The 24,263-nt window shown below is 28.2% G+C and overlaps 1 protein-coding gene across 2 annotated transcripts in view; it reads right to left on the bottom strand.

The window, feature by feature from the left end:
• LOC142324841 (putative G-protein coupled receptor Mth-like 10) overlaps positions 1-20,315 on the bottom strand; it is a 47,386-nt gene extending 27,071 nt beyond the window's left edge. For both annotated transcript variants that reach the window (XR_012756412.1, XM_075365879.1), the window contains exons 1-4: positions 20,145-20,315; positions 13,692-14,004; positions 6,122-6,450; positions 1,295-1,373 (exon numbers count right to left, since the gene is read on the bottom strand). Coding sequence is in view for 1 of the 2 variants with exons in the window: in XM_075365879.1 (XP_075221994.1) it covers positions 1,295-1,373; positions 6,122-6,450; positions 13,692-14,004; positions 20,145-20,232 (809 nt within the window). In the remaining variant the exon portion in view is untranslated. The remainder of the gene's footprint in view (positions 1-1,294; positions 1,374-6,121; positions 6,451-13,691; positions 14,005-20,144) is intronic.
• Positions 20,316-24,263: the final 3,948 nt, after the last annotated feature.

Here is a 24,263-nt window from a genome sequence, read left to right as displayed (position 1 = left end):
AAACTTCCATAAGGTTGGACTGAAGAAGTAGTAACAATCTAATTTGGTGTAATAAATACAGTCTTGTGCAAATTAATGTGAATAAGAGGTAATTTTTAATATGTTATGCTGTATCACTGATTCCAGATGTAGTACAGTTGTCTTCCTCCATTTCAAGTATTGCCTGAAAATATCTTGTTTGTTTTGAGAGGTTATGTGTATTGCTTACATATTTTATTCTGGTTTCATCTAGTGTAACTGATCTTGTGATTTTGTTAATAAATTTAGAAAAGTAGCAACATGGATTTAAATCCTAATAAAAGAAGCAAGATAATAACACCCAATGAACATACTTGTATGACTCAAAGATGATAACATCAGAGTGCAAGGTCAGTCTAGATGTAGTTAATAAGATAATTAGACAAAATCTTGAGATGGATACAGATTCACCCAATCAAAAGGTTGCTGTGGAAAATTAAGTAAAATTAATCCTCAGAAAAATAGTATTGAGTTACAAAAAGATTTAGAATCAGCTGGTGTGAAAATTCATGATGTGAGAGAAAAGTCCTTTTCCCTGATGAGAGTCATTTTCTAGTTCAGGGCATAAGCATGTCACATGTGCGAAGAAGTGATGCTGAATGGGTTTTGTCAAAACACATCAAACAAGTTGTAAAGCATCCTTTAAAGAAGATATTTTGAGGATGCTTAGCTACTTTGGACCTAAAACTTTAGTAACCAGCTCTGGGATGATGAACAGTGAAAAATGCATCCCATTATTGGAAAACGGGGCTCTACCATAACTTTAAAAACTTGCAATTTATTTGGAGTCGAAAACACTGTTTTTCAACAAGATTTGGCCCCTTGTCACTCATCAAAAAAATTATGCTTTTCATGATCAAAAAGGGATTCAGTGTTTGGACTGGCCTGGAAATTCACCAGACCTGAACCCAATTGAAAATTTTTGGGCAATTGTGAAGAAAAGACTGAGAAAAATGGACTGCACTACTAATCAGAAGATGATTTGTTCTGTGAATAAAGGAGTGGTTTCACAATCAATAAATTAAAGAAATATGTAAAAAACTTATAGATTCAATGCCTAAAAGAATTGAAATGGTTACTAAAGAGCGAGGATGAAAAATATTAAATACTAAAAAAATACTCTACAATATTCTACATTCTAAAAACACTATACATTTTTTATATGCAATAAATTTGATTATTTTTGAAAATATATTCTTGTTCACATTAATTTGCACAATACTGTATTCAATACAATTTAAATAAATGGAATTGTATTATTTTGGTGTATACTTACGCTACTGTCCTCCATATGTTAAAACAACTGATATGCAACCAACAGAATGCAGCAATTAGCCAGTAATATGCCATTAAACCTGTAAAATTAATGTCCCTAGTTTAGAATGTTATTTACAAAATTATGAAAAAAAGTAAAATCAAAGTATTTGACAGTATAAATTTGCATACTATATAGTTAACCTTGGCTTCAACTGGAAGACTCTTGGTTAAAATCTTGGACAAGATTGACAGTTTTTGTACATTCACTACAAAATCCATCTTTCATCATAAAAAAATTAATAAATGAGCATCAGCCAGTTGTTGCCAAGGTAAAAAAATATTTATTTTGTTCTGGATCAGAATATATTTTAATGTTATATGGGTTACATCAGGTAGATGTGCTATTCTATAAATAAAGAAATTGCTCAAGCACCTGCCTGGAAGTATCAAGGGAAACCATGAAAAATCCTTGAGAGCATCATTACAAAGTACTAAATTAATTTATAAAAAAGAGAAGTGGTTACAGTCCATATAATAATAAATTAAACTAATAATTATTTGGAATAATAGTATGAAAAATGGAAGTATAAACAGGACAAGGTGTAATGACAGGACTGTGGAGTAATGTAGATAAGTTCTCTTGTCTGGTTTGATATAAGTGAATATTGATATACTTTTTTTTTTATGAAGAAATGACATTTTTTTTTAAAGTAAAGATAGCACATTCATTAATATAAAGAAAAGTTAAAATTTTTCATTTACTAAAAATCAGTATATATCAATCATAATTACTGGCAATTAATCATATTTAACAACTCATTTACACTTTTTGAAGGAGTGGCCAGAAATGGATTATATTTTAGAGAAATGCATTATATTTTAGTTTGAAGGATATATGTTGTAATTTTCAACTTGACAGTTCTATTTTATGGAACAAATAAATAGTTTCCACTAATAAATGTACCAAGTTTTGCCATTTCTCCAGGATTTGCAACTTGTAGTAAATCTTTCCAGCACAACTGGAATTTCTTATAGTTACCTTACAACATTTTATTTTCATATATTCCTTCTTTTATTATACTGTAATAGCTTATTAAATATTTCTGTCTTTATTAGTTATAAGGGTAAGCTTTTTATATAAAATCTACACTTTGTCTATACTGTATTTCCCAAAGTTTATTCATCGTTTCCTGATAAGGTACTGAAATAATTTTTATTTTTTTATTACTTAAATGTAACTGAGATCTTAACACTTTATCTCCTCAATTGTTTCAGATGTTGAAATGTTTCACTTTAATTTCTAAACAAAGATTGCTTTAAGATTTATAATGCAAGTGAGGAAATGTATAGAAAGAAATGACTGAAGGAATAATAACAAATATGTGTTTGTGAAAAAAGAAAAATTACATCTCTTGCAAACTAAGGAGGTGTAAAAACTAGCTTAGCTTTTTTTATGAAAGAGCGGGCATCAACCGCTTTGGTAATTAGCTGGTGAAAATTGGTAATGTTTGAAAAGATGTCATGCCTGATGGGAATTCAAACCTGGGACCTCTGCACGAAATGGGTGAGACACTACCTACTCAGCCATGAAGGTCAACAACCTTAGCTTTTTAATTATCTAACACTAGATTTCTATTAAATTTTGTGTTTCATTACTAGAATTTGTTTTTTCTACTTGATACAGGCAATTAAGTAAAATACTAAACTGTCTAGAATGAACATTAAGAAAGATCCAGAAATACATTCCAGTCACTCTCTATAATCAGTAAAACAAAAACAAAATTTCCATATTTGATTTTTTTCATTTTGCCTCAATGTCTTTATGAAATAAAAGTTATTAGCAGTCTATCAGAATGATTTTTCTGTGTTTTATCGTTTTATATTTTGTGAATTTTATCTCCTGTTTAGCAATGAAAACTTCTGGTCTTCTTTTACAGAAGATACAGTACTTCAAAAAAGTATTCTATACTAAAATAAAGTAAAACCTGTTGAAACAAATTTAAATGCTAAGTTTTTGTTTAAATTAAATTCAAAAATATAGTACGTACTCATAAGCAAAACTCTTTACTTCACTTTCTGATTACTATCTGGGGCAATATTTTTGAGTACAACATTTTTTTTAAAGTAAATGGATTTGTAAAAATGCTACTGTTTGTAATTTGTAACAGTATTTTTATGTATAAACTAATAATGTGCCTGACTGCTCATTGGTGGAAAAGTGTTGGTTAGAACAGTGATTGAAAAGTAACAGTAATTTTATGCTGTTTCTGACACAGATTTGAACTATCTCTGGCTTGAATGACCAAGAGTGTAGCTGCTGGTGGAAAAAAAATAGAAAAAAGCATGAACATTTATAGAATAGGAATTTATTTTAAAAAGGTGGGTTAATGCTAATGCTACTTTCTTAGGTAGAATTCCACAACATAAGATTAAGTAGTAGTGGCGCGTTGTAACTGATGCTAATTTGTAAGGCATCGATAAAATTATGGCACCACAAATGTGGTTTGTTGGCTTGTGCTATACATCGCAACTTTGAACAAAGAATATTATATTGGAACAGAGGTTGCTTATAAACTTACTGCTTTACGTTTCATATTAGTGTATTATGTTACAGGAGTTGGTAAAATCCGCAGCAGTCATGCAGAGCAGAGAGCAGTATAGTGTAACACTATTTTGATTCATATGTGCTCTTTTCACAAAACAGTGACAAAATAATAGCAATTTTGTTTTCTGACATTACTAATATTGATTGTGACTATTAAATCAACTAACTGACAAAATCAAAATCTTATTTGTTGGTTAATCAGCAGCCAAAAACAAAAAAATTGACCAATGAAGTATTATTTGTTTTTTTTTTAATTTTTAATAAGACAGTACAAAAATTGACATAACCTAATTATTATCAAAACATGTATATATAACAACATTCATTAGGCAGTTTTTAGTTTAAAATAATGATAAAATATTAATCATAAATTTATAAAAGGTACTTAATGCGTAATATAAGTAAGCAAATTGCCAAACAGAAAACTATATAAAATTAAAATTAATATATGTGTAGAACTGCATTCCTTACAACCTTGTAGTTTCATAACACCTGGAACATCTCAGGAAGTAGCATCATAAAAATTGGAGAGAGTGTGAAATAAGGTAAAATGCCAGTGGCTGGACCCTCACCCAAAGAACAAGTGAGTCTTGTTGATCACTGACATTGGTGACAAGACAGACTCTTGGTGCAGTTCACTGCATACTGTTAATAATTTTTAATAGCTAATGACCATAGCGATTAAAGTTACAAAAACTTAACCTAAATGTTAAGTTTTACTTACTTAAACATGTAAATTTTTTTTAAGTTAAACACTTAACTAATTTATAGACAAGGGAAATCTGTGACATGGAATAAAAATAATTTTGAAGGAAGCAGAATATGCATGGGAAATGGATGTATTGTAACTAACTTGTAAGAAAGAAGTATTTTATGAGGAGTGTGTATGTATATATATACATAAAATCTGTACTAGGTTTATTTTACTTTGTAATGAGCATACAACATATGCTTCATTTTTTGAGACCTCAATGATTAAAAAAAATGAAGACATGATGATGTAGTTTGTGATAACCTTCTGTTTATTAATTTTTTGCATAGTTTAAACATTTTAGTAAAGATTTTTAACTAAATAATATCAAAATACTGTTAATTTTTTTTTTGCAATATTTAAAATTTTATGAAAAATATATTGATGTTGAAATAAAGCATTTATTCGTTACAACATTTATTTATATTCGTGGCTTTGCCGCTAATATATGTACAGAATACATATGCTAAAATGGTTACTGTAAACTACTGCTAACCTCCAATGAATGCACAGTTCTTTAGTCATTTTAACATTAATTTTTCTTTACGAGGGAGAAGACAAAAATTAAAAAAAAAAAAAATTTCACACACGTTATGTATAGTATACACCCAGATACTTGTACAGTATTAATAAAACTGGAGTATACATTTCTCTAGTTATGCTGGAAAATGTCATACAAATGAACATAGATGTGGATGAACAACAATGTAAAGCATAAAATCTTCTTTAATTATTACTGTTATGATGACTACATGCTTTTACGTATTTATTACTACAAGAAAGATGAGGTAGATGAACTGATGGGTGAAAAAATTACCAAAACTGAACTCAAATCAAACTAATCTAGAAGTCAAATGCTAACTACTACTACATGAAGTGGCTGAACAGTTGGTATAGCAATTATCTGAGAATGTAATTTACTGAGTTTAAAGTTTTAATTTGACTATACATGTACTTAAGAAATAATTTTATTTTAATGAACTTCAGGAATAACAACATAACTAATAATAGGAACAACATAGTTAAAGCTATGCACAATAAAGATATACTTCTTTAAAATGTCTTTGCCATTATGTAAATTTAATTATTTTAAAATTAAATTTTTGATTATATGAAACTGCCAATATGCTATCCATTTTTACTAAACTTACTGAATACATAGTGATACAAGAAAAGAGATATCGAATAAATTACAAATTATATATCAACAATAAATTTTAGATTCCTTTAATTTAAATTGTACTGAACACTATCAACAACAATAACCATTTTTACTAAACTTACTGAATACATAGTGATAAAAGAAAAGATATATCGAATAAATTACAAATTATATATCAACAATAAATTTTAGATTCCTTTAATTTAAATTGTACTGAACACTATCAACAATAATAACAAAAGTTTTCTGCAAGAATCAGAGAATTTCATTTCATTTAGATTAAATAACATTTATACATAAGAAATTTATATGTAAATATAATAATTACCTCCTAGAATGCAAACAGTGTTAGATATGATTACATTGTAGAGTTGTAAAAAAGCAAGAAAAGCATATCCGATTGCTAAACTTATAAGTAAGGACATGATCACTTTTCCTTGAAGATCTCTCAACCATGGTAAAATACAGTAAACAATGAATGTTAACAGACTAAACACTGATGAAAGTATCAGGCAGATGTAATACAATGTGTAAATACTATCCTCACTTGCCTTGCCATGCTTATTATGTGTACTGTAGTTATTTGCATGCAGTGGTGTACATATTAGAGCTGCTTTGAATTGCATTTTTCCTTCAACTTTCCATCCAAGACAGTAACTATACAACAAAATGTGACAAAATTACTATTAACAATTATTACTTTTATTATTAATTTAAGAATACATATGTGTGCATAATTAATACATTTGTTGTACTGAATACCTCCACTAAAATACACTAAGTTTCTAATTTTTTTTGTGATGGTTGGTAATGAAAATTATTTAAAATTAACAATTTTTAAATGACAAACCAGTCTAAGACATCATTTTTTGTTTGTGTAGAATAACAAGCTTGATGTTAATTGCAATGGTTTATGGATTTATATCTCTAAATTATATATATATATATATTTATTTATATAAACTCTAAATTAAATAATCTATAAATAGAGGGCTTTAAGAGCTAATTTTATCTTAGATTGCAATATCGAAGAAGTTTAGTTTATAATCTAGGAACGCTTTATTTATTTAGGGATTGTGTTTATATATAATAGTTTTGTTCTGATGCCCATACTGCATTGAGATTTTTAAAATTTATGAACTATTTTTCTAAAAACTGTTTAATTTTAATAGTGATATTGCTTTGTTTTTATTTATTTCATGTAAGTTGTCTCATTGAGTGTTATTATATCTCTTTATTGTGATAGATAATTATAGAGCTGAGTTCCTTTTTTTGGCCTTCAAGGAAGCACGGATGCATTGTTTAATCTGTTGATCATGCTTTTAAATGCAATTAATTCATCAGGTGGTTTGAGTTGTTGTGAATGAACTCATCCGTAATTGTTTAATTTCTGTATATTTTATCAGGGTTTTTATGACAATAAGGTCAAACAAATTTATTTATTAATTCTATAGCTTTAAAATCTAATTTGTGGTGTTCACAATGTTTTGTGTAGCCTTGGTACAATAAGATTGAATTATCAGTATAATCTGTGAAAGTATATTAAATTGTGGGTTTGTTGGTAAGTATGTATGTTTATTTTATAAGTTGCAGAAATATATCTATTAGAACAATGGAAATAGTAGAATCCATTAGAAAGTCATCAGGTTATATGTAATATTTGTTTCTGAATGTAATTTTGTTTTTTAATATTTAGTGTGTTTATTATTTCTGAGATGCATTCTTTTGGTCTTTTGTTGTGTTTAAGTTTGTTTTTAGGAGTGTTAAGGTATATGTCTGTCTTGTTAAATGAAGGCAATATTGAGTTATAAAGTATAGTATGTTGATATTTTTTATTTTGTTTGAGATCTATACAGGTTTTATAATAATATTAGTATTTATGCTGACGTATTTTTTAAAATCTGTTTAAGCATCAGATAAGTTTATTGATTTTTAAGTTTTTTACAGCAATTTATGAAAAATTAAAAGTTAAAATTAAAATAAAACATAAATTTTTACCATAATCTAAATAATCAACTGTCTAATAAAAACATACTAATTTCTAGACCACCTGCTTCCAGGGTGATATCAATAGCATCATCAGTCATTGAATATTATAACAACAACTGAAAACATTATGATATGACTTTTCAAAACTTTATGCCCAATAACAGATGGCTGGTTTAAAGCCACATTGTTATTGGATAACAGTTTATCCAATAAGTATTTCAACTTTCAAATAAATAATTAAGAAAAAAATTAAAGGCAATTATGACAGCATTTAAGTCATCTAATTTATCAGTATTATGAAATTTAAATTACATTAACAACTAGTTCTGAAAAAGTTTTCTTAGAAAGAGTCTTTTTATGCAAATATTAGTCATCAGTAAATATTTTTACAGACTTCATTTCTTGAATGAGACAGAAATGGGTGAAATTCATAAATCAAAATAACTTTAAAAATCTTTTAATCAGTTGTACCTCTAAAGTAATACATAAATTAAAGAAAGTTCTAACCATTTCATGTTTATTATAGTGGATTATATACATTCTCGGTTATTTTTAGAAAGAATATTTATTGTCGTATTTGCTTTACCACTTGTCTAGTTCTTGGTAAGACATGTTCACCATAATAAAACTAAACAGTATTTAAATTACTATGTACTGAAGACTTGATGCTATTATGGCAGTTTTAGCATTACAGTGGTATTACTATAATGATTTATCTATTGAAATAAAAAAAAAAATATCAAACAGAAGAAATATTTAAAAAGAATATATATTAAAAAAATGATTTTACAGCATAACAATAAAAAAAAAAAACAAATATAATGTATTTTTATGCTGTTTATATAAACTAGCTTATTTCAAAAATAAAGCTGCCTACTTCAAATTGCAGGATGCAATGTGTATCTATTGTTTAATAATTCTCAGATTATATTCTAATTATGTTATAAATTAAATGCTGTTGTTTATATGAGACTAGGTTTAAATTATTCAGTTACATTTTCATAGAAATTTCCTTATTTATATCAGCTGCTATTGTATTTATATGTAATCTGATTAAAAGTTAAAAAATAATCCAAGTTAACAAATTAAGTAATTAATTTAAATAAAAATAAGGTATCCACTTACCAAAAATTATGAATATTGACTATTTAAGGGCTTTTGGATTATTCCTGCATCATCAGGGACTACTGATTCTAACATACAACTGCTATGAACATAATAATTTAATTTTTTTTTCATTTTAATTGCCATTTATAAAAATTTATTTGTACAACTATAAATTCATAATCAGTAATCTCTTATGATGGAGGAATAATCCAAAAGCACTTGGATAGTCAATATTCATAATTGTTGGTAAGTGGATTTTTATTTTTATGTAAATTGTATATTACCAATGGTGCCAGATGTTAAGAAAATTTAACCTAAAATAACTAATCATTTAAAAAAAATTATTTTATAAAAAAAAAAATTAATAAAAAATGCTGATCTCTGTAGCAAAGTCTTCTGTAGCAAAGAGGTCCTGGGTTTGAATCAAGTGCCAATCAAGCATGGCATTTTTCATATGCTAACAAATTTACATTTTCATATTGTTACGTACAAGCTTCTTTGCAAGCTTATGTGGTGAATTAATTCATAAAAAAAAAAATATAGTATAAAAAAATCAAACTTTCTAAATTTTTCAATGGCTTTTTGTTTAGGATATCTTTTAAAAACTTGTTAGGACTTCAGCTCTTTTTGATAAGAAATAATTTTTACATGTCTTACTCGTGTTATTTTTTGTAAATTTTTTTTGAAAAAACAACATTTTTCATTCCAGTTATATTATGATTTGAATGAAGTACATCATTTTACCACTGCACTAATAAAGATTATTTAAAAATAGAAAAAGATTAAATTTAGCAAATGCAACTATCTCAAAACAATCTGTATTTTTGGTTTGAGACCACCACACACTCTCATGTGCTTGAGGGGAGAAACTCAAGGATTTTAAATGGAATACTGTGATATCTCACAGTTGTTGTGAGATATCATTTTAAATGGAATTCTAAGTGAAATAATCTGAACTAGACTATAATAATACATCTATGATCAATAGACCTGGTTTTATAAATATATATCATTATCATTATTAAATAAATAATAAGTTATATTTTTGCACCAATGCATTTCAAAGTACAAAAAAATGAATGTATCAGATAACAAATTCATTTTAATTTAATCTTTAATTATTACTTTCTAAATTATAAATTAGTACTACTTGATTTAATTATTTAGCACTAAAATCATTGCCAAATGTATAAAAGATTTTATTTTAGTATTACAAACTTAAACATACTTTATTTTAATGATGAAAATGAAATGATTAGTTTGTGTGTAGTGATTCATTGTATATTTAAACTATTTATTTAAAATAGAACACATTAAAAATAACAGTAAATTAAAAATTCATTAACTTAGTTTACCACAATAGCAGCAATATACATTTACCACAGCTATGTTGAAACCATTCACAATTTGTGTCATCAGATACCTGGAAACTTCCATGAGGACATTTGAATCACCTTTATAATTAATTATTTGCTTACTTGGTAGTATTCTAGAAGTATAATGGTTCTTTTATTGTTATAGTATTTTGTGGTTTTCATAATCATTTTGACTGTGGGAGGCTGCAATCCTGAGGACTATTAAAACATTACCTAAGCTATTAGATTATTGTTATTCTTTTGTATGGATTTTTATAAAATCATTTCGTACTAATTATATTTGTTTTTATCTGTTTGCTACTTTTGTTATTTTTAATTTTCAGAGTGTTAACAAATAAGTATGGCAACCCTTAAATAATTTTTTAATAGTTAAACTTAGAAAAAAAATTAAATTTAGCAATTGCAACTATCTCGAAATAATCTATTTTTTGTTTGAGACCACCACACACTAATACTCACATGTGCTTGAGGAGAAACTCAAAGATTTTAAATGGAATGGATATAACTGTAACATATCATTTTAAAGGGAATTGAAAACAAATTTGATAAAAAATTTCAGGCTATGATTACCCTAACCAAAATGGTGGCCATTTAATATTGTCAAGGTATTTTCAGAAGTTGTAGTTTGCTTTTTATAGTTTTATTGTTGAGCAGTTATTTAAGAGGTGCCAAGACAACTTTAGAAACTAGCTGTGAATAATTAAATATTTGCCATTTTGGTTAGAGTAGTCATAGCCTGAAGTTTTTCTATATCAAAGTTTTTTTTCAATGCTCTTTAAAATTACTTTTGCAACTCTACTCTTTCCATTTTTGAGTTTTCCTCATGGGTGTTGAGATGTGGTATTATACAGAAAAATAGGTCATTTCAATGATGGCAAATTTGTTAAATTTAATTTTCTAAGAAATTTTTAAAATTTTATTTTTGTTTTAATTAGTGGAGAAGAGATACTATCACCACTGCTCAGAATGATGCTAGAAACACCTTACATTGCAGATAATAATGTTATTCAATTACATGGAAAAATTTGATGATGTAGCAAAATCTTTTTTTAGATTTTTTTGTTATTTTCTGACTTGCATATAATTTAAAAAGTTCATATTTTTTGTTACATTTATAAAAATACTTGTGATGAAAATGTGCTAAAAAAAACAGGTATGAATCAATAACATATAGGGAACATATTACATACCATAGCAACTCTTAAGCTATACATGCTCAAGACTGAGAAGAATGTGCATTAAAAGTCTTTTTATTCATCTCTTGCTAATAGAATGAGAGATGAGTACCTATCCTTCTACCTTTCTGCATAGGGATAATATCCAGATGAGGTTTAGGCAAGAAATTTGACATCATACTAGTTCAAAAAACTTCATACTCTATCAACCTTGGATAGGTCCATTCATCAGGAAGTATATTATTACATTTTAGCTATTAAACGGTGATCTTTTAATAATACATTTTTGTAGAACTTCCTGAAAAGGCTTACTCTTTTCTTTTTCCTGTTTAGCCTTCGGTAACTAAAAAAGCTTACTGCCTTTATATAGTAATTCCATTTCTTACTTATTGTACAATGAATTAGTTGTTTTTTTCCTGATTAAGTGTATTTAAAAATTGTAATGGTATAAATATTCATTTCAATGAAGAATAAGGAATGCATTATTTCTAAGGAGTGTATCATTTCTATATAACGAGGGCAAATTTCTGACATGACAGGAGGGTACCATTGAAGAAAGATTTATAGTTATGACACTGTTTCAGGTACCATCTGCTGAATTAAAATGTGTACAAATTAAGGATAAAAGATTACTTCATTTTTAAGTAATTTTTAAACTAAAAATATAATGTACTGATATTTATAAATTTGTATATTTTACATATACAAATTATATTGTATAATATTATTTGTATCTTGTTTTTTTTTTACCTTGAACCTACCTTTACTCTGAGATAGATTATTTTCAAATTAATAATGTAAGTAAAGTAGCTTAGTTTTCCAACTGAAAAATAATTTTTAACTTTCTAAACATTTTTTTTAACACAGGCAAGTCAATGAATCAGTGTAAAATCACTGTGTTTCTAGTGATCTTTCAAAGTTGGTTACTCTCCTTTTCACTCTCCTGGCTAAATAGTTATATTATACAGCTACACAGTATTCAAGGGAAAATATACTTATCAGGTCAAATTTCTTCATTTCGGGGTTTTTAAAGATCTGTTTGTTACATGTGTGTAACAAAAAAAAAAAAAAAGAAGATTTTAGTTATAATATTTTTTAGAAAAATGTTCATATGTTGGCCTGTTTTTTGTTTGTTTCTTGTCGCTGGAAAAATCAGTTTGAATGAAACTGTTTTTTGTATATGAGGCATTGGTGATTTAGGTCACAATTGGTAACCCACCAGGTTGGTCTAGTGGTGAACTCATCAATGCAAATCAACTGATTTTGAAGTTAAGAGTTCTAAGGTTCTAGAATTTTGTACGGATTTAAATACTAGACCGTGGATACTGGTGTTCTTTGGTGGTTAGACTTCAATTAACCACACTTTTCAGGATTGGTTGACCTGAGACTATACAAGACTACATATTATCATATTATGTTCATACATATTATCCTCATTAATCCTCCGAATTAATATCTTACAGTGGTTCTGGAGGCTAAACAGAAAAAGAGGTCACAATTGGTCTAGGTGGCAGAGAGGTATGAACTTATGGGTGTCTAAAAATTAAAATTTTACTCAAAGCGTAGGTAAATTTTTTCACATAATTTAATGCCCCTTAGGTTGCTAAGACATTTTCTGATGTTTCTGACAAGTTTTAGTCAAATCTCCCCCAAAAAAAGGGTTGGAAGCAGCAATTTTACTTATTTTGTTGTTTCTAGACTTAGTCACATTCTTGTACTATGAGTTCATTTCATTATTAGTATATCACTTTGGTTATGTATTTTGGACAATTTAATTTATGGTTAGGAAGTAATAATCAAATTTTTTGCTTCTTTTTCATTAGTTATCATTTTGATTGTTATCTTCAGACTGGATTAACCAATTTTTATATAATTTTGTATAGTGACATAATATGAATAATTGATGCCATTTAATTTTGATCAAGGAGATAGAGAGATACAGACAGTCACAATGGATCTGAAATCTCAAAATTTTACTCAAAGAATAAAATTATTTTTTTACACAATTCTTTATTTAAATACTTGCATTATATAAAATACAAGTATGAGAGCAATGTAAGTATGTAAATTTCTTGGCTTCACATGGAAAGTTATGCATCTTTTTGTTATTTTTTTTAATTTCTGTATTTAGATTGTGATTCCATACTTTTCTCATGAATTTGTTGTACTTTCTTATTTGTATGCCCTGAAATATATAATGAATAACTAAATTCTTTGGTATTATAACAATGAATTACATGAACTTACTTACTCTTTGAATGACAGATTTTTTTTTACCAGCACTAGTAGTGATGTTTGTTGATTCTCATTTAGTGTTTCATTTAGTACTTCAAACTCATCAGTGGAGTATTTGTTTGGTTCTAACATAGTTACATAAGCATCTGTACCACAATCAATTATTGGTGGGGATTTATGACTGTCACACAAAAATTCTTCATCAATAGAGCAGCATTCTTCTTTTGCTGGTAACCAGTATTCTCCTTCACCACTAATATTGTCATCTATTGCACTGACTGAGTCATTTATATGTGCACTACTACTTAGTTTTGTTAGCAACAGTACACCTGAAAAAAGTTATAAGAGAAACTGATCAACTATAAAAAAGCTTCTTTTCTATTCATGTACTTTGTGTGAGTAAAATAAAATTCAAACATTAATAATTGCATTATATTAAATTTAATAATACATGAAAATTTGAAACCATTCACTCACAATATCAAAACAGATCACTAATGTTGAACAAGTTGGATAAATAAAAAATGTATTAAAATTCAACATATAAAAGTTAGGAGAGAAATGTTTCACTTCTACCAGCATTTTATTTTTTATCACTATAAATTTCTTTATCTACTGATAAACTGGTATAAGATGCTACTTGCAAAATCCATAACTTTAGCCTTTGTAAAAGAGAAGAATTATGTGAAAAATTAAAAGAAGATATTTTAGTTCAAGAAATTTTTCTTGAAGGATGCACCTTAAGTTAGAAAACCACAAGCAGGTTGAAATCATATATATCTAGAATGAATGTCATTTGTCAGTGATAAAATACTAACTATTTATCCTTTGATAATATACTGTCTACATTTCCACCCCTATTGTTTATGCAAGATCCTATTGATATGGTTTAGGATGCCTTTTAGTTTATAAAACCAACTGAAACTATAGAATACATCAAAAGGTTATACAATTTTGAATAACTTAATAAAATTACTCACAAATAGTCTATAAATACAAAACATGACTTGAAACAAAATATTTAGGATGTACCGTTAAAGAAATGTTTAATGTAAACTTCACTACTCAAAAATTGTTAATTTTTCACATTTGATAAAACTGATTAAAATTAAAAGTCAGAACTAAAACTGAGAAGGGTATGCAGAGAGAATGAATTAATTAGATGAAACTTGCAAGTTCCATTATTCCTATAAAAAATTAACGGATGAACATTTAGACAATGTATAATGAAGCTAATGTTAATATTAGTTTTGAAATTCCATGTGACTACTTTATTGGAAAGCTTAAGGCATTTTAAGTTCCAATTAGAATAGGAATCAGTAATGAGATATATGCCAATGCTTTTTTGAAATTGAATAAGACACATTCTCCTCTAGGTGATTGAAAAGCTAAGAAACAAATACAAATGTAGTCCAGAAATGCCTACTGCGTACTTAAAATGTGTCATCCTTATGACTTGTAATGATGAATACCAAATTAATGGCTCATTAACAACCTAGATATAGAATTATATGTTGTAAGTATGATATGAGTTTTATTATATGTTTAATATTAGAGGTATAATTTTATTCCTGCACAGAATTCTATGAAGCAGCTGATTATAAAACAAAAATTAAATAACAACGTTAAATAAATAACAAAAAATTAAATATAAATTTAATTATAACAAAAAATTAAATAAATAAGCAAAAATTCCTTTCAAAGTAGATTGGCAAAATTAGAAAACTAGCATTTTTGACTAAAAATGTTAATGACAAAAAAAATTTATCTATCAATGCTAAAATTAGACATTACAATACAGTAATTAAACTTGTCATTCTTTATGGTATGAAAACAACTTACTTTAACAATTTAGAAAAAAAAATTAAAAATAGACAGGAGAGTCCTCAAAAACATATAGCGACCTAAAAAGATCCAAAATATTGTATTCATAAATTAAGGTCAAATAAGGAAATTTATAAAAATATCAAACAAGAAACAAATTGTAGGAAAAGAACATTAAGATTTCTTGGGCATATCATGAGGATGAATGATCTAGATTGAACAAACAAATCTTTGATAAAATTTGGAATTACAAAAAAATGAAAACAGAAATGCAAAAAATCCAATCTAATTCAGAAACGTTTCTCAAGCAGAGATGAGCTTAGAAAGTTCTTGTATAATTTAAACATATCAGTGAAACAGAAAAATCCCAGTTGTAGGAAATGGACTGAAGAAGATAAAAAGATAAAAATCAGAACAGATGAAGAAATTTTGAGTATGTAGATGATTTTTTGTTTTTAAAAAACATCTTCAGCCACCAAATATTTTTAAAAAAGCATAGATAAAATTTTATACCTTATACACATTGTCATTTGTTGCTGTTCTAATATGGTCTTGACATTAATAATATTTTTAATGTATGTTTATTTTAAAAAACATGTTGGCAACCATATCGAATAAAATATCCTTCACAATCTGTATATGGTGCTTCATAAGTTTAGTCAAAGATATAAATATGAGGGGGTATTGTAAAGTTACTAAGAAATAATCGAGATATCTGGATAAAATTTATTCTGCATATTATTTGACCCTTATGAACATAATTTTGTAAATTACAGCTATTAATGTTGATTTTTTGGTTTCAGGAAGCCATAGATTGAAGTAACCTGCAGTATGGAGAAGATAGAGGCTCGGAGTATGATTAAGTTCCTTCATTTGAAAGGTGAAATCCATAATGAAATGATGGCTGTTCATGGCAATGATAGCCAGTCATATGATACTGTTGTGAGGTGGAAAAGGAGTTTTCAAAATGGCCACATATCCCTCACAGACGATCCAAGAAGTGGAAAGCCATCACTGACGGACGATGCTGCCACAGTGAAGAAAGTTGAGGGCTTTACCCTATTAGACTGAAGAGCAACCATCCAAATGATCATGAATGAGACTGATCTTAGCTATGGCAGTATGTGGAAGATTATTCATGAAGAACTGTTCATGTCAAAGGTCATACTGGGTCCAATGATTACTTACTCCTTTTCAGAAGCAAACACGGCACAACCTGACAAGGGAGATGTTGAATCTTTTGGAGCAAGATGAAAAGGACTTTTTTAGTTACCTGGTAACTATGGATGAATCTTGGATCTATCAATATGAGACCAAAGAGATGGGTAAGGAGTGGAAGCACAGTGGCTCACCTCCCCCCAAGAAGGCTAAGGTGCAGAACTCTGCAGGAAAGGTCTGTCTGTTTTTTGGGACTGTCATGAAGTCATTTAAACAGACTACCTGGAGACGGGTCAGACCATCACTGGTGCCTATTACTGCACACTGTTGAACAAATTTTGTGATGCTCTGATCAAGAAACTGTGTGGTATGATCACCAAAGATAAATGCACTATGCGGTATGTTCTTGCCAACAATTCACTTGCTCACTCATCTTGAGGTGCGGTTGAGGAATCAAAGTGATGTGGCTTTGAAACATTGCTGCGTCCATCCTATTCTCTTGATATCACCCCAAGTGACCTTATCTTATTCTCAGAACTCAAAAAATCATTTCAGGGCCAGAGATTTGATAACACAAATGACATCATTCAAGATGTGGAACAATGGTTTTCGACGCAATTTGCTGATTCTACAATGATGATCTTTGAAAGGTCAAGAAACGCTGAATGAAATGTGTAACTCTGGTTGGTGACTATGTAGAGAAGTCTTAAGAAAAACAAATAAAAACTAAGTTTCTATCTCAATTATTTTTTATAATAATTTAAACTTTACAGTTATATAAAAAGTTATACAGTTCAAACTCATACAATTATATATAAAAATTTGTTTGCTTGTAATATATAGATTTGTTATATTTTATATTCCAAAATGAGAGTATTGTTTTCTGTAGAAGATAATCATTTTTTAAAGAAATAAAAATTATATAAATAATTATAATAAATAAATACATAAATAAACAATATTCATGAAATACCATAAAGGGAATGTATTATTGAATAACAAATGTAAGGTTCTTTCAACCTTTGTGGTTTGTTTTTGTTAAATTATTATTAAACAATGTCAACTGAAGTTGTGTTTTAAATGATATTTCTCATTGTGAATCTTTATTTATTTAAATGATTTGTTAAATATAGTTGATTTATTGGTGTTAGTATATTATAATTACTATAGAGAAGAGGTAATTTGCTGCTTTATACTACTTATCTCAGTATTTTTTTTAATGTGAAAAATGTAAAGCAAGTGACGCAACTAAGCAACTGAGGCTATCAGAGTTGCTTTATATAAGAGTAATGGTTTTACTTTACTGCCAGTTTCTGCGATGTATAGAGTGAAGGTGTCACTTATAGAACTGAGTATTTCCTGAATTTTGATGGGTTTGGCATGTCAGTATGCAATAATAACTCTGGTTTAGTAAAGCCAAATTATCTCATATCATGTCGTCACCAACTTTTTGGTTTTACATACATAATTACACATATCTGGGTAGCTATTTAAGTAATTCCAAAATAATAATAATAAAAGTTTATTAAATTATTATATACGTAAAAAATGAATACAAAAAATTAATTTAACATAGACAACTCATAATACAAGTTTTTAGTTTTCACATGTATAAATAACTATTGAAAGATAATAAAATAATATACAAATTGTTAATATTAACAAAATAAATCTTTTATTGGGTTAATGTTGTTATTTACATTTTAAAAATTTGCCTGTTTTTACTTTTTAACACCTTCTTTGGCTGTTGAACTAATAAACCAGTCAGATCAATTTTCTTTTTTTTTTTTTGGTAATTAATTTGTAGTAAGTGAAGGCTTTATGTGTGTAGACATGTATATTTAATCTGAAACTATTTTCTTTCATTTTCAAAGTTATTTTATACATTAGATAAGGAAAGAAAGATTTAGTACTACTGATGTATACAGGTAAGATGTTGTTGACAGAATTTTTGCATCAGCTCATCAAAATTCCATTCCACATGATAAGTAAAAAATAATATTGTAATAAAATTTAACAGGTCATTAGGGGAAAGTATCTAGCTTTGACTTTTAATTAGATAAATTAGTAAATCTTCTTTTACAATGTAAAAATAATTATATTCTGAATCTGTGCTAATAGCCTAGAGGATCATCCATCAATTTTATTAGAACTTTCATTGAAAAATTATGACCTAATGGAATAAGATTAGGAAATCTCCAATAGAAATTTATAAAATGTATTACATGGATTTTCTATCTATTTAAATTTAGATTATTGTTTGAAACATATGTTTGTATATATAGTTGTTACATGCTTAATTTTAGAGAATAACTAATTAATGAGCTATGCAATATATAGGAATTTCATTAAAATTAATGCATATTTACTCAAATTAATATAAACAATGCGCATAAATTTACACTAAACAGACAAAATAGTTAAAAGTCTCAAAATAGTGAAAATTATATTCTTCAACTAGCAGTTTTTGTTGTTCTATGAAGTAAAGTACTTAATGCTAGTTTGATTACAATAAACAATATAATACATAAAAGTATGTGTTTGCTTACTAAAATGTGATTTTCATGTTTCATCATTTACTAAATATGTCACTTGGAAATAAATTTTTATAAAATCAAAAATTATCCAAAAAATTTTATTAATATAAAAAATAAAAAAAAATTATTAGTTACATAAATATTTAAATCAGATTTTAAATAAGTTAGAAAATAACAGTGAAGTCAGTATAAGTTTGTATTAAGAGTAGTCAATATAACTTTTATGTGAGTTATAACACATTGTTTTATAATATGCCAAAGTCAAAGAAATTCATTAATTATTCATAAGTGATTTAATATATATTAGTTTATTTTAATTCATTAAAACTTTTTCAGGAATTTCAATATATATAGAAATTGTAATTATAAAAATTATGCAAATTTATTTGTAACATTTACAGAAAATTTATCGTGAAAAGCCAATGCAAAATAATATCAACAAAACTGATTAGTGATAATAAAATTTATTTTGATTGTACTTTGGAAGACTAAGACAAAATTTATCTTAGTTTAGGGTTTATTATATCGTATACGTTGGTTGTTATGTTAAACTTATCTGATGGTTACAAAGAAAAAAATGATTATTTTCTGCTTGGAGTATCAATGATTTGGCATTGACCGAGATAATAAATTGAGAATTTTCCTGTTATTTTTGAAGAGTCTAACTAAAAATCTGAGAGTCCAAAAAAAAACCTGATTTGATGTTAAGATTCAGCATGAAAAACAGATTTTTCAGGTCCTAAATTTTTCTTTTAATTATTTTAAAAACTACAAATTTATAGTTTGAACTCTTCTGTTTTGTTGTTTATCTAAAAACACGTGAGATGTCGATGTAGTGGCGGTACCTTATGCGTTTCATAACTATCGATTACATTATGCGGGTACAAAAGATATATAGTCGTTACGAAAAATTCTCTAATATTAAAATTATAAAGAGAAAATATGTTTACCTGTAATGATAAGTGCGGATGTGTTCGTATTAACATTTTGTTTTAAATTAATTGCAGTAAAGCGTCCTCTAACGTTATATTTATCCATTTTGAACAAATTGAACGCTCTGACTGACTAACTTTATTAATTGCGATTAAGACGGTTAGGTTCGCTGTAGACCGTGCGGTACGTCCGTGTACGACTGGTTTTTCTGAACGCAGAAGCAGGTGGCCTCGTTGCCATCAAACGTCATAGATTTCCCCACTCGATCGTCAAAACGCCACTACGTCATACATACGAAGTAGCAATGTAAAGTAGAAGATATCACTCCCAGCCGTTCTTCGAGCAGGTAGTAACGCAATCTGATTTCTCAACTTCGCTCATTTATCTTATCGGCGATCGGAGAATATCCTTTGTTTTTAATTTACTTTCTCCGTTTACTGATTCTTGTAAAACTTCATTCAACTTTATTTTTACCTGGAAAGTTTTTTTAAATTTTTATTGGGGAACAATCAGGGAAATGTCGTATGTTATGAAAAATATAAGCAGCAAATGGCGCCGGCTGTCGTGGCTCGAGTGGTAGCGTCTCGGCCGTTCATCTGAGGTCCCGGGTTCGAATCCAGGTCAGGCATGGCATTTTCACACGCTACTTGTCATTCATCTCATCCTCTGAAGTAATACCTAACGGTGGACCCGGAGGTTAAATGATGAAAAAAAAGCAGCAAATGGAGCACTAAGGTGATATCTGAAAAAAAAAAAAAAAAAAAAAACATTGTAATACTGTTGAAATTCTGCAAAAGAAATAAACATAAAAGTTCAAAACAGAATTTTTCAAGGAGCGAGAAGGGGAAAAAACGAAAAAAAGGTCTTCAAGGACCCCCACAACGTAAGATGTCATTAAACCAATATGGCTATAAAAAAATAACAAAATTGTTAAAATAGAAAACAAGTAAGTGATTTGTAAAATTCAATTAACTAGGAATGAAAACGTATTTAAAGAACATCGTAATAACCTTTTAATTTTCAAATAATATAATTAAAAAAGATTTAAAATATTTAAACAAAAAATCATGTAAAGGGGGCTTTATGGAAGTATAGACTCGATCTATATTATGAAGAAGAAGGAAAAAAAGTTAACGCAGAGGAGCGCTCGTTGACTTTACCACAGCTAACCACACCAGCCTTTTCTTTTTCTTGTTTAGCCTCCGGTAACTACCGTTTAGATAATACTTCAGAGGATGAATGAGGATAACCACACCAGTCGGCTCCCGACTCCAGCCGCCAGGTGGCTTCCAAAATAGATCTTTCTTTTTAACTACACTAAGGTTCACATAGCCGGGTTAACTTAGCTGTTGCTGTTGTCAATTTTCGAAGTTCACGGATCAAACGATTCTTTTCAGAGCTCGACCAACATTTGTGACCATCCTGGCAATCGACTTCAAAGCGTCTTTCTCAAGTATCAGTCTTATTACGTGTTATTTTATTCGTTGAACAGCATAAGGAAATCTGATAAAAATATTAAGCAATTCACTCTTAAGTTAATTATTGGACTTTTTTCTTTCAAATACCTATTCGGAGCTATTTTATTGGTTCTTTATTCTTGAGTAGTGCAACCAAGGAGCCAAGGAGTGCAACACAGCTGACCAAGGAGCCGACAGATACCTTAATAGATTTTGGTAGGAAAAGATTTTTTCTTTTTATAGTCGTGTAATATCAGATAATTTTACTATTTTGTTTTCCTTAATGTTTAGGATCTTAAGGTTAAAGTTTAATGATTATGTTTTATTGTTAACAATTTTTCTGTTTAATGTACATTAAGAAGTAATATTATAAAAAAATAATTAGAAATCAATTTTTGAAAATTATCCTAGTATTGCAACACTCCATAAATTATACATTCTAAAAATTAAAATAAACTGTCACGAATACATTTATAAACTACAAGTACCTGAATTAGAAATATTCCCATTCAAAATAAACAGGAAGCAAAAAATATAATGTGTTTGACAGAAGCCTAACAGATTCAGAAATTCAAATAGGGTTTCAGTTTTGTTCATATTATCAGTACATTAATTTTATATCATCAGCAGCTGATGGTTTGACTGGTGACAGGTCCTTTATACCAATGTTGCCTCCATCCATTTCTGTCTCCTTCATCCTCTTGTAGCTGTTTCCAATCTTCACCTATATATTAACTTCATCCTTCTTCTTCCTTCCTCCTTCTACACTCTTTCAATGCAGTTGTCATGATTCCACTTCCTCTTACCATATATCCTAACCAGTTTCCTTTTCTTTGTGTACTTCTCATATAAGTGTTTATCTTATTTAATCCTGTTCTCTACTTTCTCATTCCAAACTTTATTCATCCATTTTATTTTCTCCATCTTTATCCATATCCAAACTCAAAAGCCTCAATACAGCACCTTTCCCTCTTCCTCATTGACTATGTTTCACTCCGTACATGGCATTTGACTAACTCTTCTTTAACTTTAAGTCCAGACTTTTAATGCGTAGTAATTCCCTTTTCTTACTGAAGGCTTCTTTCCCATTGCTATCCTTCCATTTATTTCTATTGCATTCTTCCAGTCCTGTTACCGTAGAACCCAAATACCTGTAATTTTTTACTTTTTCTATTCTTCTTTCACTTACCTCTATTCTTCTCTACCTCTCTATCCTTCTATTTTCTCTATTCTTGCATACCACTAAATACTCTTTGTTATTTGTTTCCATTACTTAAGTTTTTCTATATTTATTTTCATTCCGTACTCTTTCATTCCTTTTTCCAATATTAATGCAGGTGTGTTCCATCAGAATTACCCTATAATTAATAAACCTTATGCATGTTACTTTTCATCCTCGTACACATATTCCTTCTTTTCTTTCTTCTAATATATTCCTTATCTTCAATATAAATGTTGAAATATTTACAACGAAGATATGCCTCTTTAACAATAATGATCACATTGTTATTAAGAGGTAGCATCCTTGGCTAACCCTTCAATCTAGATCCATCAGTTGTATTGTTTTTATCATTGTTGCTGTTTGTCTCATGTATAATTTTTTAATTAATCTACTTTTTTCTGTTTAAGAATCTCCATAATTTTTTCCATTTGGTTCTATCAAATATCTTCAATAAATTTATGAAACACTGACTTATTCCACGTCCACTCTAAATATCTCTCTCCAACCATCTGTAGTAACTCCATGGCATCTCTGATCCCTTTCCCTTTCCTGAAGCCAAACAGTTCCTTTCCTACATTCTCTTCCATTATTCTTACCAACCTCTGATTTAGGACTCTGAATAATATTTTTACAGCATTTCTGTTTTGTATATTTTCTTGTACAGTAACCTATTACACAGTTCAACTATTTGTTTCACTCCTTCCTCCTCTAATTATTTATAATTCTATGGAAAGGTTTTCTACTCAGATAAATTTTTTATCCTTCATTTCTTTAATTTGTTTCTGTACTTTATATTTTAATATCAATAACCCTCTATCCTCTTTATTTATTTTCTGTCTGGTTTCTTAGGATTCTCTCTTGTCATATAGAAGTTTTTTATGTATTCCTTCAATCTTTCTCTTACTTCTTTCTTCTCATGTAGCATTTTACCATCTTATCTTCATTTTTTCTTATTTACTTTCCAGTTATCCATGTAATGCTCTTCACCTTTCTATATATCATATCAATTTATATATTTCTTCTCTAGATCCCCAACATCATTGCATTCTTCCTTCAACCATCTTTCCCTAGCTTTTTGGGTTTCCTCCTTAACTCATTGTTTAATTTATAAAGATGACTCTTTCATTTTTTTATCTTATTCTTGTACCACCTTTTTTCTTCAATTTTTTTATCATTTCTGTTTAACTCATGGTTTCGTGGTTCTTATTTCCTTTATAATAACCTACTTCTTTCTCTGCTGTCTTTTTTCTCATGAAAAAATTCTACCAATCTGTCCCCCCCTTTATTCCTTATCCCTAAGCCAAATTTTTGTACCACACTTTCCTATTCATTTTCTCTGATCACAGCATTCTATTCTGTCATCAATACTTACAGTAATCCTTTTCCAATTTTATTACATTTTCAGTTCTCTCATATATCTCTTCATATCTTCTTTATTATTGTTGCCATATATACTT

The sequence above is a fragment of the Lycorma delicatula genome, chromosome 5 (genome assembly GCF_047948215.1).
Source record: "Lycorma delicatula isolate Av1 chromosome 5, ASM4794821v1, whole genome shotgun sequence".
In the NCBI taxonomy this organism is placed as follows: Eukaryota; Metazoa; Arthropoda; class Insecta; order Hemiptera; family Fulgoridae; genus Lycorma; species Lycorma delicatula.
The sequence above is the reverse complement of the archived record's forward strand: the minus strand, read 5'-3'. Positions and strand labels throughout refer to the sequence as shown.